Source organism: Calonectris borealis, chromosome 8 (genome assembly GCF_964195595.1).
Source record: "Calonectris borealis chromosome 8, bCalBor7.hap1.2, whole genome shotgun sequence".
NCBI classification, from domain to species: Eukaryota; Metazoa; Chordata; class Aves; order Procellariiformes; family Procellariidae; genus Calonectris; species Calonectris borealis.
Window position 1 is genome coordinate 25,989,400 of NC_134319.1, and position 14,354 is coordinate 26,003,753.

General features: G+C 38.6%; 1 protein-coding gene across 2 annotated transcripts in view; it reads left to right on the forward strand.

The window, feature by feature from the left end:
- The window catches only part of DENND1B (DENN domain containing 1B), a 165,664-nt gene that overhangs the window by 82,212 nt on the left and 69,098 nt on the right, over nucleotides 1-14,354 (forward strand). For both annotated transcript variants that reach the window (XM_075156553.1, XM_075156554.1), the window contains 2 exons: nucleotides 1,509-1,562; nucleotides 4,922-5,032. In XM_075156553.1, coding sequence (XP_075012654.1) covers nucleotides 1,509-1,562; nucleotides 4,922-5,032 — 165 coding nt within the window. The remainder of the gene's footprint in view (nucleotides 1-1,508; nucleotides 1,563-4,921; nucleotides 5,033-14,354) is intronic.

Here is a 14,354-nt window from a genome sequence, read left to right on the forward strand (position 1 = left end):
AACTATTAATTTAGTATCTCTTCCAAGGTCTTACATCTTCCAAAGGGAGTTCACGAAGATGAGCAAGGACTCCATACCACATTGTTTTTGCTGCTTTATGACTCTTAATGACTGCAGTAATGGGTCTTTGCTTCTCATAGTTCTGACTTCCTTTTCTGTTTAATGAGTGAAATATTATTACTTTGTTAATTATAAATAATTACTTCTCTAAGTTATTAGCTTAATTACTCAGAAATCTTTTGATAAATATTCTGTAGCCTTATTACATATAGGAAATAATTTTCTTTTCTCACTATACCTCTAAAGAATGTAGGCATTCCATTAATCTGAATGTTTTCCTGTTCTTAGCTTTTTTTCTCTGTTGATGCAAAACAATAACCTGGGATATTTATTGTGCAAGTGCTATGATGTTTATGGGATGCCTTTTTTAAGCCAGTTTTTTTTCCTTAAATTTTTAACTATTGCCAAATGACCTAATTTGTGGGGAAAATTTTCTATTAAATGTATCAAGCTGATTTAATAAGTCTCCTACGCAGGGTTAATAGTATTAATAATTTTTTTTTTCTTTTGCTTGAACACAAGACACATTTAATATCTTATAGACTTCCTTTATGTTTTGGTATATCTTTTCCAAGTTTGACTTGAAAACAAACGGTGTCTTTGTGTTGTTAATTATAGTTTTAAAATACACTATAAAAACAAAAAAAAGTCTACGAAAAATGTCAAAATTCTGTTAAAAATAAACAAAAGCTAAAAAGTCAATAATTACCGCATTTACTTAGTATGCACTTCAGGTTTTTTGTTCTTCAAGATTCAGATTAATATGCAAAAATGCCTTAAAATTACTGAGCTAAATTCGTGTCTGATAGCTACTAAAAGCACTGGATTAATGAGAATAATTTAAATTACATCTGGTTTTGGTTTAATCCATTTTATATTTGCATCCTAGATGACCTCAAACTAAGATGCATAAAATTGCTAATGTATTTCGTAAATGATTGGGGAATCTCAAGCTGTCAGACCTTGCATTTCTGTTAGCACATTTTTGATTCAAAGATGTTTGGAAAAAGAAGAGACTGTATATCAAGTAATAATATTTCTGTTCCAATTAATTTTCTCATGTGAATGATTTTTCCTTTTCCATTCTAAATTTACATTTTGACCTTTAACTTTTTTTTTGGTTGCAATTTTTAAATCGATGCTTAAGTTAATCAATGCTGCTCTCAGGCTCATGAAAACATTTAAAGCAGGCTTAATTTCAGTGTTATTTCAAAACTGCAGCCCAGCGTTTTGTTCCCTTGGTTTGTGTGCTGTGCTGAACCAGAGCTTGTCATTTTGTGTCGTGATCTGCTTAATTGTTTGTCTAGTAGTGGTAAGAATGCTATTGGAAATATGGCTATTTGCTTAAACAAAGATGGGGTTGGAAATCCTAAATACTGGATTTTTTAAGAAAGAATTTTTGGTTTCTGTGTGCATAAATTATTAATTATTTTTCCCCGTTGATTTAGCACTCGTATTTCATTACTCCTGATATAACTGGATTGCCAACAATCCCTGAAAGCGTAAGTATGCAGTTTCTTTTTTAAATATTTAGGAGAAGTATCAACCTCATTCTGTGGGTAGGGCTGAACTCAGCTTTTATCAATAGGAGATGTTTTTGTTCCAAGACTGTTTTTAGAATGTGATTGATGTCTATTATTACAACCTTTAGCTAGTACTTTCTGTTGCATTCATCATTAACCCATTTTAAAGCATTAACAGGGCATTTTTGACCACTGCTATATCCACCCTTTGTTCAGAGTTACTTGGCTTCTTTGCATTTTTTGGGATTATTTATGTAAAATATATTCTACTTCTGCACCTCTTGTTATTTGAATATCTGCCCTTTAAATACCGCATTGCTAAGCTGCAAATTCAGCTATCAAGATACGCAGTTACTTTTTGTGTAAGAAGGCATTGTTTCAGGCTTTCTGAAAACATGCCGTACCTGCTTACATTTGGATGGTAACCATGCACCAGGAATGGTGGTTGTTGCTGTTATTATTTTTTGTGAAGACCTGCATTCCGTAGATGATAAATCCTTGATGGTGCTGTGGGTAGATTGCAGATGTGAAATCTCGGATCACATTCTCTGTGACGTGTTTGGCTGGATAACATCTAATAAAAGAGCTTTGAAACTTTCTGCTTTCCGCTCTTGCGTGTAAATCTGGAGTTGAATGTGGATGTATAGGTGTGCATTTTTACACTTCCAAATAGTTTTCTTCTGAAAGTTAAGCTGTTGGGGGGCTCAACCACAGCACAAAATCAGGCGGTACCGCAGAACTCGTTCTGGGTGGGTTGTGGTGTTTGTGCAGAGAGCGTGACAGCAGCGTGCTCACACCTCCGTGCTGGCGCGTCGGCGAGGGCGGTGGGGGCGGCGTCCCCAGGGCCCGCTGCCCGCCTCCGCGCTGCGGCAGAGAGGGGAGGTTGTGCCCCTCGGCGTCCCGGGCGGGCGGTGGCTCTGGGCCGCAGGGTGGGACGGGCGAGGGAAGGACAGGGAGCCAGGGAGACCCAGGCTGGCCGGGAACGGGAGGGGGCCTGCGGGTACGTCTGTGGTGGCGGAAAGGAGTCTGCGCCAGGGCCCAGAGGAGATGGCGCGGCCCTTGTTGCAACCCAGAAGACTACGGAAGGTTGCTGGGTAGGGGAGTAAAAGAGAGGACCCTTGTTGCAAGGGCTCTTTGGGCAGGACAGGGCTTAGTTTTTAAATGTTCATTTTCATCTGTTTCACCTATGGGTTGAATTCCTCTATTCTAGCTTATTATTTGGGGTTCTAATAAAACGTAGCTTTGGAGGTTAGAAGGTGTGTTATGTGTTCAACTTGAAGAAAATGTGGGGAAGCTTCACCCTGGGCCTCTGGCTGATGGAGGATCTTGCGGTGGTGCCACTGTGGATTTATTTTTCTGATTCTGTGGGAGAAAGGAAAAGTAATTTCCAGGTGCCTTCATGTAATTATTTTTTATTCCATTTATGAAAGTCTCATCCTTCCAGTATGAATCAAAATAGTATGGTTCTAATGGAGGGTTAGAACATGCAGGGAGTGAAGAGATGAGGTAATTACAGTAAATGAACAATAAAATGAATTTTCTTATTCTTTGTTGTAAGATTCACATATTTCAGGAGCAGTAAGTTTTAGATGTAATGCAGAAATAACTGTGACTGTCTCCCAAAGGTATACTGCTCTGTACAAGATTGCAAACTTTTTACCACAGCTTTTGCAACACCGAATCAGCATACCATTATCAACTACAGTTAGAGGGCATCTGAGGTAAATTGGACTCAAATTATCATGGTGCATCAGCCTCTGACAACCAGTTACAAGTAGCACTTGAAAGACCAGAGTTTCTTTCTAAATATGGAGTGTTTGTAGCCTTAAAGCTCTTGTTTTTCTCTCTTCCAAAATTTTATGCAGCATGGACCAAGAATTAACTCTATAGTCTGTGTCTTCAAATTAATAATGCATTTCTGAATGAGACTGGATCGTCCGTTGGATCTTCGTTTGTCTTTTCAGTATCTTTTTTTTGTTTAATAGTGCAATATATCCGAAAAGGAGGTCAACCTTCTGATCATCATCTGGACTTTAACTAAAGTTAGCTTTTCATATAGTAGAGTCCGTAAGGAGATAAACCAGGAGCTGGTGAACAGCAGCTCTGCCCCATGCCGCGTGCCCTGGCTGCGGAGGGCCGTGAGCCGGAGTGGCCGCAGCCGGCCGCCAAGTCCCGGTCCCTGCGGGGGGGTGCCGGCAGTCGGGGGGGTCACCCTGCTCTGAGGCCTTTACCACTTGTCTTGCCCTCGCTGTTTTTTCAGGGGTGCATTACCTTGCTGCCATGTGTTGGCCACATCCAGTATAGACCAACAGTTCCACTCTTCAGATTTCCATCCGTGGGTTGGGGCACGTAGTTGATAGACCTCCTACGTTAACGTTCAGTAATATGTTGTTCCTGAGAAGAGACGAGTAAGAGTTCTGGTTGCAGATACGATAATGAATGTGTGAAATGAAATGTTTTGTATGTTGTGGGGTGTATTAGTATGTTTTCACACATATTCTCTAACATTTACAAAAATTTGCTGTTTTCCTAGGCATTTTTTCTGGTAGCTGTTTTAGCTTATTCAGAACTTTTACGTCTCTGGCACTGTGCCATGCAGAAATACTGTTAAGTTCAGCTGGAACACAGAGATCCTCGCCTCCCCTTCCCCCCTCCCGCCCCTCCCCCCCCCCCCCCTTTTTCTCTTTCCCATCCCACTTTTGTGTTGTCTGAATTATAAAGAAGAGGTGCTGGTGACTTTGCTTTTCTTGAAACCCCACTGTGAGGGGCAGTGGGGTTCTCATCAGGGGCGAAAAGGGTGGCTGCAGGAAGGACCCAGTACCTTCAACCAGTGCTGCTGGACGTTTGATGTCCTGGCACATACAGCTCAAGCAAAAGCTTGGTGTTTTTCAACAAGCTGTTTTGTTGTACTTGAAGTAGAATAACATGTCTTGACTTTAGGAGAGCCTGGCAAAATAGCAGAGTTTTATTATTATAGCTATGACGGAACAGTTACTGCAATGGTGGAAGATCTGCTACTGGGTTGGAAGTAATGGTTACCTTAATAGCATATGTGCTATTGATATAATACCAAATTCCATATTTTTTCAAATTTGAAAAAAAAGGGCAAATCTAGATTCATGATAACTTACACCAAAATTAGTTTTTCATTGGCTTTAAAACCCAATCAATTATTCTTAAAGCATACAAATTTTAATGCAAAGGGATTTCTTTCATAGTTTTGGGTTGTTTTTTTTTTCCACCTACTAATTGGACAAAAATTTTCGTAAGTAATATATAAAATGTTCCACTTAGCTACTACTGTTGCTATATTGTTAACATCTTATTTATTTAAACAGAGAAACCTCACTGAATATTTTGTTGCTGTGGATGTGAACAACATGCTGCAACTTTATGCCAGTATGTTGCATGAGAGACGAATCATTATTACCTCTAGCAAACTAAGCACTGTAAGTACTTCACACATCTCCTTTTAAGTAGAATATATTGAACATTTCACAAAATGACCTGCAGACCTTTGTGGTTTTAGATATGTTCCATGTGTACTTATAAGACAATATCTACATACTTTTCTGATATATGGTTTTAGTCTGGCTCTTGAAGTACAAAAGTCTGATTTATATAAGACCTACTCAGATACATTAAGTCAGGTTAATTATTTTTCTTATCAGGAGATGAGAGTTCTTTAACTCTCCTGAGTTCATTTCTGTGCCTTCTAACCTAAAAAGAATTCTTAAGGGCTATTATAAGATCTTTATTATTCACTTGTGGCTTATTCCATTGGAGCTACTTGAAAGAAATCAAGGGTCCTTAATAATAGCTGCTATCCTAACCTGGTAATAGGTAGATTCATCTTTGTTAGAGCGGTTTGGGAGTGCATACTGTAATAGCTCTGATTTGGAGCAGCTCTTCAGACTGATAATAACGTACAACTCAAAATAGCATTTTTTTATTAAAGGTTTTAGGCTACTGCCCACATTAAAATGTTTTTTTTTTTCCCCCCTTATGCCTGCTTAGACTGATTAATAAAAGAATGTTGTGTTTCATTTTGAAAGTATACCTAAATATTCAGATGTTACTTTGTTTTACTCTTCACAAAATCTTATGAGTTTTTAAAATATCCTATATTTTGAAAATATTCCCAGGGTTAATTTTACATTAGTACAAGACTGTCACCTTATAACCAACTTTCATCATAGAGTATATTTGTTATACAGAATCTTTAGCCTGTTAAGCACAGTCATTGAAAATACCTTTTTTTTTTTTTCAACAATACTACCTAAAAAATTTTGTTTAATATGCATTCTATTGTGGAAAATCAATTTCATGTTCCTGTACACTGCTAACTGTACTACCAGATAAATGAACAGTTATTTTCAACACATAGGTACAAGGTTGGATATAGTACTAAAAATTAATATTTTCAGACTTGCAGGTGCCGATTTCCAATACATATGTGTGCATATAAGGAGTGAGAATTTTTGGATTATAAATAGTGGATAAAACCCCTTTAAATTCTTTTGAGTCAAAAGTAAATTGAAGATAAAGAAGATTCAGAATCGCCATAAAAGTCTGACAGGTTTTAGAATTCTAGGTGGTAGTAGCATTTCTATAATTGCCTTATTTTTTTTTTTAAACATCACAGTGTTGGGTCCCTGAATCTACAATCACCGTTGCAGTTAGGGAAATGCACAAAGACAGCACTTTACCAGTGGTTTGCAGAATACAGAGCTAAGTAAGTCCATGGTGATGGGAGAGTAAAGGAAACATGGGGTCATATAAGCAGAGGCCACATGAACAGCTGAAAACCAGAAAAATAAATAGTGAATATAAGCAATCTTCAAATTACTAGTCTATGATATATTTTTTAACCACCAAAGATTTTGATTTATCTTAGGAAATTTCCATATTCTATCACACTTTCTTCTTCCCCGTGCCCCCCCCCCCAAATGGCTAGGGGAAGAGTTGGGCATTACAACACAGTAATATGACCACCCAAATGAACGAAGAGAATTTGAAGGGAAAGCTCTTTCAAAGAACCGGGCTTAGTAGAAGTTCACATGATGTAGCAAAACTGTGGAATCAATTTTTTTTTTTTCCTTCAGTTTGCAAGTCAGGGACCCAGCTTGCTATATATTAAAAAAAAAAAAAAACCCCAAACCAAAAAAAACCAAAGAAACAAAAAACCCCCCAAAAACGCCACCATAAAAAAACTCGGCTCCAATGATGCCCCAGTCAAACCTCTTTTACTGCTCCAGTAGAGAGGAGATAGGAATCATGATGGCAGCTTTGTGCCCGTGGAAGATTCATTCTGCAGGTGGGCACGTGTCCGTCTGCTTAACACGATTTGGAATCGTACTCTCAGCCTACATTTGGATCCTCTTAAGACTTGTTTTTGTTAGGCTGAACATGTCGGCTGATCTCTATTGCTGTGATATGACAAGAGAAGAGGAGGTATCAGAATCACACTGCACTGATCTAGACCACCTTATTTCTTTGTTCAGATTCCAAGCTCTTTGAAGTCATTACAGAACAACAGATACAATATGCTGGTTCTGAGAAACTTTAACTTTGTTAAAAATTCAGCTGTTTATTCCAAACCTTTTCATGAAGTAATAGTCATCTTGATGGTGTCCTCACTTGGAAATAATTTTTATCACTCTCCTGGACAAGGATAGGTAGCAATAGCAGACATTTGTAGTGGCATTTAGACATCCTGAAGAATGTTCCCAAAGTGTGAATGTAAATAGTAGATTGCAGGTCAAGTCCAAAAAGAGATAGCACATCAATTTCACTTTCTTCTGGTTATTTTTTCAGTCTACTAGCATTACTTAAGTCATAGCTAAATGAAATTAGTGCCACATCACTTTTGATACAGGATTGGGTTAATTTTCACTTGCACTAGTAAGTTCTGATAAAACAGAAAAATATACCTGGCTTACCAGGAACTTCAGTGAGAACTGCTACTTGCTAATCTCTTTCATAAACAGAACAGGACTGATGCGAGGCTTGCTTCTTTACAGAGCAATACAGTTTAAAAAGTAAATTAAACACTTCTCTATATCTCCTGTAAGAATTTAATTGAATTGCCAAGAATGATTAAATGTGTTTTTGGCATAAGATATTTCTTCTTTAAAATGTTGGATTGCTTAATATAATACAGATCAGCAAATGGAGTATATTCGGACATTAGCATTTGCTAGCTTTGTGCTGGTTTACTATTGTGTACAAAATGCAGCAGACTGGTACTTTGTGTTGCAAAGGTCGTGTTTTAATATTCCTAAATTACAGCTCGATACTCGAAAAGATTATTTGTTCAAAAATAGTGCTATCAGGTACAACTTTCTGTTAAGGGAGTTGTCCCCTATCTTTGGGGTTAACTGAATATCAAGTGTTTATGTCAGTTCGTGAAGACTGGGTTGTGATGTCACCTTCGAGTTATCAGCTCTGTTTCGGTTCACTATCTCAGGGCAGTGACTGATAACAAAAGGCATAATTCAAGGCCTTGCTCACTTTCTCCTCACCTTTCTTGTGGGGGCCAGGAATGGAAAACTACACTTATGTACAGGAATTTTTTGTCTGTCATTTCTATAAATTTCATACTTTCATTATACTAAGTAGAGGATCAGTTCTGTTATGGAAAATGGGGGAAAAATGATGCTACATTTAAAAAGAAGGCTTACTTTGGCGGAAAAAAGAGAAAGAGAAAAGGAAGTTACCTATTTTAAGCTGTTGAGTAGAAGTACCATTTTATCCTGAGGGTGTGTTTCAATTGTCAGCTTGTATTTTATATCAGCCAAGCAGGCTTTTTTTTATATGCATCTTCTGATTTTTGCAATTGTTATGTATTCTTTGTATCTTTCTTTAAATTGATTTTCTGTGGTTTTACCCCCTTTAAAAACTCCTTTGGTGGAGATCTTTGCCTACTTGCCCTACCAATTACTTCCAAGATATAAGTGGAAACTTCCCACTACTCCTTTCTCTCATAGCTTCTGGGTCATTATTTGCCCTAACTGTTGATTCTTTTATTAGCTTGACTTTCCAGCCGCTTTAATAACGTGATTATCACCAACCTCACAGCTTGCTTCAGGCTTAGTGTTGGAGTGAGATGGATTCAGCTAGCCTGAGGATTATGCTCTGTAAGATGTGTTTGTAGCAAAAATTACCATTTCTGGCTTTTGAACAGTAAACTATGAAAGAGAAACAAATTATATGGCTTTGGATTAAAGGAAAGGATGAATGAAACAAAGGAATTGATCTGCTCACAGAGGTGGCTGTTAGTTGTTTCACTTCAGCTGTAAAAGGAAGGCCTTTCCTGAATGTCATGCTGTATGTTCTTGCACAGCACCGTTTTCTCACACGTCACTGCATCTGCATGTATTCTTATTAGCTGCACGGAGCTGTATGAGTTTCAGTACAAATAATTTTTCAATTCAGTCTTTCTATAAATTATTAAAGTGCTGGGGATGGCTTTTCCAGGAAGGCTGAACTACAGCATTGATTTTATGCATGCTGGAGGCAGACCCTAGATGTGTCGGCCCCAAGTGCACCTGCTGTGGTAGTCTACCAGAACATCATACCACGCTCTCATGTATTCAAAGCAAAGGAATAAATCATGATTTTACAACAGTGCATCAGTTGACTTATTGCTGTTTTGTGACCGGAGGTAGGAAGGATTGTTGTTTAAAGCCATGTCATTGGTTCTCAAGTCACTCAAGCATGAAAGCTTGTCATATGCCTCTGTAATTGTACCTCACCAGTCTTTCCCTAACTAGTCAGCTGGGGCTGTGCGTTTTGTCTCAAACACCCGGCTGGCCCCTGTCTGACAGGAGCTTTCTCATCATCCTGTCAGTAATATGCTAACTAGAGTATCTTCTGCGGCCTACACTGGCAGGTGGAAAGGATGCTGCACTTTAAAGCAAATGTCTAAACGTTATCTCCATTTTGACCAGTATTTGTTTCAGGTAATACAAGTCTGGTGTGTCTGAGAGCATGGTGGTTAGAAAGTTCTGCTTTGTGCGAGCTGTAGGTTTCTTTAGTGATCCCTATAAAAACAAACGTATATGTCAATAAAGGATGCAAATCTTATTTTTTTTCTTTCTGTGGTGAAGGAGCACTGAATATAAATTTACACACAAACATACATTTGTGGAATCACTTTTACTGTTGCTTATATGCAAAGAGAGCTTTCTGCAGTTGCCCTCAGTCGCCATAGTGAGTTGGACTGAGTGGTGGCTTCACGTTCCTTGCCTCGTTAGTCTTGTTCAGGTATGGTCACACTACCCATGGTCGCTCAGGCACTGGGAAGATGCGGAGGCTCGTTGGAGAATGTAGTATCAGCTGCTAGAGAAGGTGAAACACCCCTTACTCTAAACACGTTGTCTTTGTGAATCGCTTCGCTCCTCCTGCATCTGACCCTAAATCCGAGGTTCTTGAGGTTATTCAGAAATCCATATGTCCCAAGGCAGTAATATTGTTCAGCTGAATCAGAAAACAGCTGTGGTGGTTGTCTGTTTCTCTCACTTCACTTAAATCTCTCTGTGGTTTACATGTTGGAGATTCATGGATATGGTTAAAAAAACTGCCGAGCAGCGCTTTGTGACTAGGCCAGATCGCAGGGATGTGGTTTTGGAGCACAGTGCACATTAGTGTGGAGCCTGGAAAGGCAGAAAGCTCCTCTTTTGTATTTTTATGTTTCTGAGTTCAAAGCTGGCTATTTATGGAGCTACGTCTCTGGTGCAAACTAAGGATCCAAGACAGTGGAACAATTGGCTCTATACAGGCCTTCCATGTTGGAGAAAATAGTGGCACTGGGAGCTGTCATACAGCTTAGTGACGTCCTCACATTGCCTTATGCTAGGGTGGTGCTCCCAGTTCCGATTAAACGAACTGTAGCATCTAATTTATTTTAATTGTGCGCTGTAATGCAGTCACAATTTTATCTAAAAATGTATTTATGAAGTGTATAGCAGATCCATTGTAAATAATACTGTTCCAATAATGAAAAAAATTATATACTTAAAATTTAATTCCTATCTCAAATTCCTGTGACGTAGTACATAGTGGGTGGAAATGTGCAAGGGCTAAATTTAGTTCTTGGAAAACAAGAAGTGGATAGGAATTTATCATTAACTTGCAAGGCAGAACAGATATTCCGCTGATACTCACTGAGCTCCCAGAAGCATAATTAGAATTCATTTTGGAATATTAGGTCAATTAGACCATTTGGTCTGGGAGTAGATGAGGAGTGGTGTTTAATTTTTTTTTTTTTAATAGTTCAGGTGTAAGTAATGTAAGATAAACTGGGCAGAGATGCATGTTGTGGGCGCAGTTAAGGTCCCATGGGGGCACCCATAGGGAGTGTACTTCTAGCAATGAAGCTGCAGGATGTCAATATGGAATCAAAATGTGGTTAGGATATACAGCCAGAGCTGGAAATCTCTTCCAGTCTTGAAGTTTAGAATAGTTTTCCCATTGCCAGAGCATAATAGTAGGAGAAATAATTGTGAAAGAATTTGTGAAAAGAAATTGAAATGTGTGGTCAGCAAATGATTAAAATTCTTTTTCTTTTAATGCGGGGAAAAACAATAAAAAGTTGCAGATTGCTATTACCTGCCATCTATGTAAAACATGAAGAACTGTATCACTGGGTTTTATTTAAAAAAAAAAAAAATAATCCCAAACCCCAAACAAAGGAAAAAACACACTGTAAAAGAAAAGCATGCAGACAGAAAGACAGATCTACAAATTCATTTCAAAATTAAATTTCTTTTTCCAATTCATATAATCTTTGGCAATTCAGTACAAACTGCCAGAACAAAATGCTGTGTAGAGCCAGTGCCGGTGCTGCTGTGGGCTCATGCAATCTAAGAGAAGCCTTTAAGTACCGAGTCCTTTGTGGTTGGGCTGTATGAGAACTGAAGGTGAAAGAGTCCGTATTCTGTTGACCAGAACTGTCTCACCCCCTGAAAAAAGCATCACTGAAGTCATTGGTGGTCGTGTGAAGCATAAGATGTGAAGATGAGTTACTGAAGGGTGTGTGAGTGTAACACCAGCTCTGTGCTCTGGTGTGCCATTATGGCAAGATCTCCCCTTTTTCATGGTCACTGCTGCTTTATCACTCTTTTTTTCCAAAATTCACCAATGATGAGATGAACTATAACATAGTCAGTGGTTATCTCTACTCTCGCTCGCAGTAAATAAGTTGTCTGTCATCTATTCGCAAGGAAGCTGTTCCCTGCTGCTTCTTAATTAGTGTATGGCAGAAGAACATACCATGGAGTTGCTCTGGGGGAGGAAATGTTAATAAAAATTATTTTCCTGGAAACTCTCCTTTCAGAAACGAGAAACATTTGCAGAAGTCCCTTATTTTAAGGGAGGGGAGCTCTTCCTCCATGGAGACAGGTCATAAAATAAAGGAGGGAGGAAAGGGGGAGTCAGGAGATGGTCAGGAAAAGAGACAAGAAGTTGTATATGTTTGTGGTGTTCTGTGTTTTTGCGGGAGAGGAAGAGATAAAGAAGTCAGGAAATAAATGAATGTCAAAATGAGAATAAACAAATTATCAAGAATGGATGGAGGTGAAATGAAGAAATATGAGGAAACTGAAATTATTGAACAGATGATATAAAGAAGCATAATTAGTTTATTATAGGATAAACAAATATCAGAAGAGACCCGTTAATTGACCTTAATCTGTAACGTGTTTGGGACAAAAGCTGATGGCTAACTTCCAGCAGTTTCATTTTCAACCTATGAAAAATCCTAAAAACCTTTGTGGGATGAAGAAATTGAGTAACTGAATCAAATTACGTGGTTTTTTCTATGCCACCCACACCTACTTTGTATATAGATACCTCTGTTTATCTATAGAAGTGTGTATAGGTCCTTAGTATAGGCACAGCATGCCAGTGGTATTCCTTGTTGAGCGCTCACCTGTCTACTACCCCTTCAATTTTATTTTCTGCTCAGCTTCCGTTGTTGGGAAACATGACACTCCTGGAGCCATCGGCAAGGAACAAACCGTGTCTGCAGCTTCCAAACTAATGCACAAGAATGATGCCATAATGCTGCTTTGTGAATCAAGAATTGCAGGAAAAGAATGAAATTGATTGTATATGAAGTGCTGTCAAATTCATGAGTAACGCTCTTCTCTTCCCTTTCCTTCTCCCAGAAATAATGGTAAAAGGAAGTGAATAATACTAAAAAAACCCCACCACCACCCCCAAAAAAACCTAAAGAAACACTAAAAAAAACCAAAAAACCAAACCAAACAAAACAAAACCCAAACAAACCCAGGAGACAATAAGTTTTTATATTAGTGTTTTCTTTTTCACATTTAATTTTTACAGTGGAAAAAGTTAAAATTTTCGTCTGTGGACTGGAAATATATTTCTCTTCCTCTCTCTCCCTCTGTGAGAGAGGAGAGCTGGGGGTCTCATCTTGCCAACAGGAGGAAAATGCATTATGGCTCATTTAAGGTCCTCCCTTTTTTTCTTCTTAAAGATTATGGGGATGGCAGATGGGAAACGATTAGCCAGGAGCTAAATAAAAGAAATGCCTAAGAAGTGGCTTTGGATATCATGGCTTGGACAGTATATTCCGTTCTCTTTTGTTGCTAAATTTCTTTTCATCGGTGACTTCTGACTTCTCACCAATGCCAGGAGAATGGACTAAGTTTATGATTTAGTCTAACTGTTTAGTCTTTAGAGCTGGGAAGGGATTTATGCTCTCTTGTAAACTGGCGAAAGCAAGGGCTCCCTTCCCAGTTTTACTCCCCAGCAGTCTTCCCTCCCAATTCAAGAAATGGATGGGAGGGTAGGTCTTAGCAACTGTGAAGTATCTGTTTTGGGTTTGGAGCCTGATCTCATTCCTGATCAAACAAGATTTAGATATGGATGCCCTTCTAACAAAGCTAGTAGTCTTCGGAGTTGTAATAATGTAGAGGAGAGGCTTCTTTTCACCTGTACGACCGTTCCTCTTTCAGGAAGTGGGTAGTGGTTTCTCAGTAATTCTCGTGAACTGGGAGTACTGGGTTGACAGCAATAAGAGTTGGTCCAGGTTGATGGTAGCTACCGGAATTGTGATAAAATGGTGACCCATCCCCTACAATCTATTGCTATAGGTGTTAATAGGTAGATGAGATAACTAAACAGAATCTTTGACATCTTTCAACCTATGTGTGGTCAAGGCAGAGGGAGGGAAGCAGTTCTTTGGCCCAATGGGACTGTGAGGGGGGAGAGAGAGAGCACACCAGTACCCATTTCTGGACATGGTGTTGACAGAGATTGACAGTGTTTGAGGGTTTTTCAGGAAATGGTTTAATCACAGTAGTTCTTTAGTTGCTTACAGTAGATTTTGAAAGGTTGTACGGTATCACAGGTTAATTTTACTTTAGCGTTTTGTCTAACTTCCGTTGCTGCTTTTGGCTTTCTGACAAGATTCTGCTAATCAGTTTTTGTCTTTCTAGTTTGTGCATTGCGATGTGTGCAAATCTTGCCACCTATGCTCTGCCTCTCTTTTTACCTTTGGTTATAGAAAAGGCTTTGAAGAAAATAATTTATGTAGATAGAAAGTAACTGCCAGGTAAGTTTTGTGCGGGTACAGAATAATTATTTTCATGTTACTCGTTGAAATTATGTGAATAATAGGTATCAAATAAGCATCATGTGTGAGTCTGCAGAAAATCTTTCAGCCAAAGTAGTATGGCTCTAGACATGTCGCAGTGTTCTAGCAAAAACTAAAGTTAGGAAGAGAAAAAAAGAAAAAAAAGA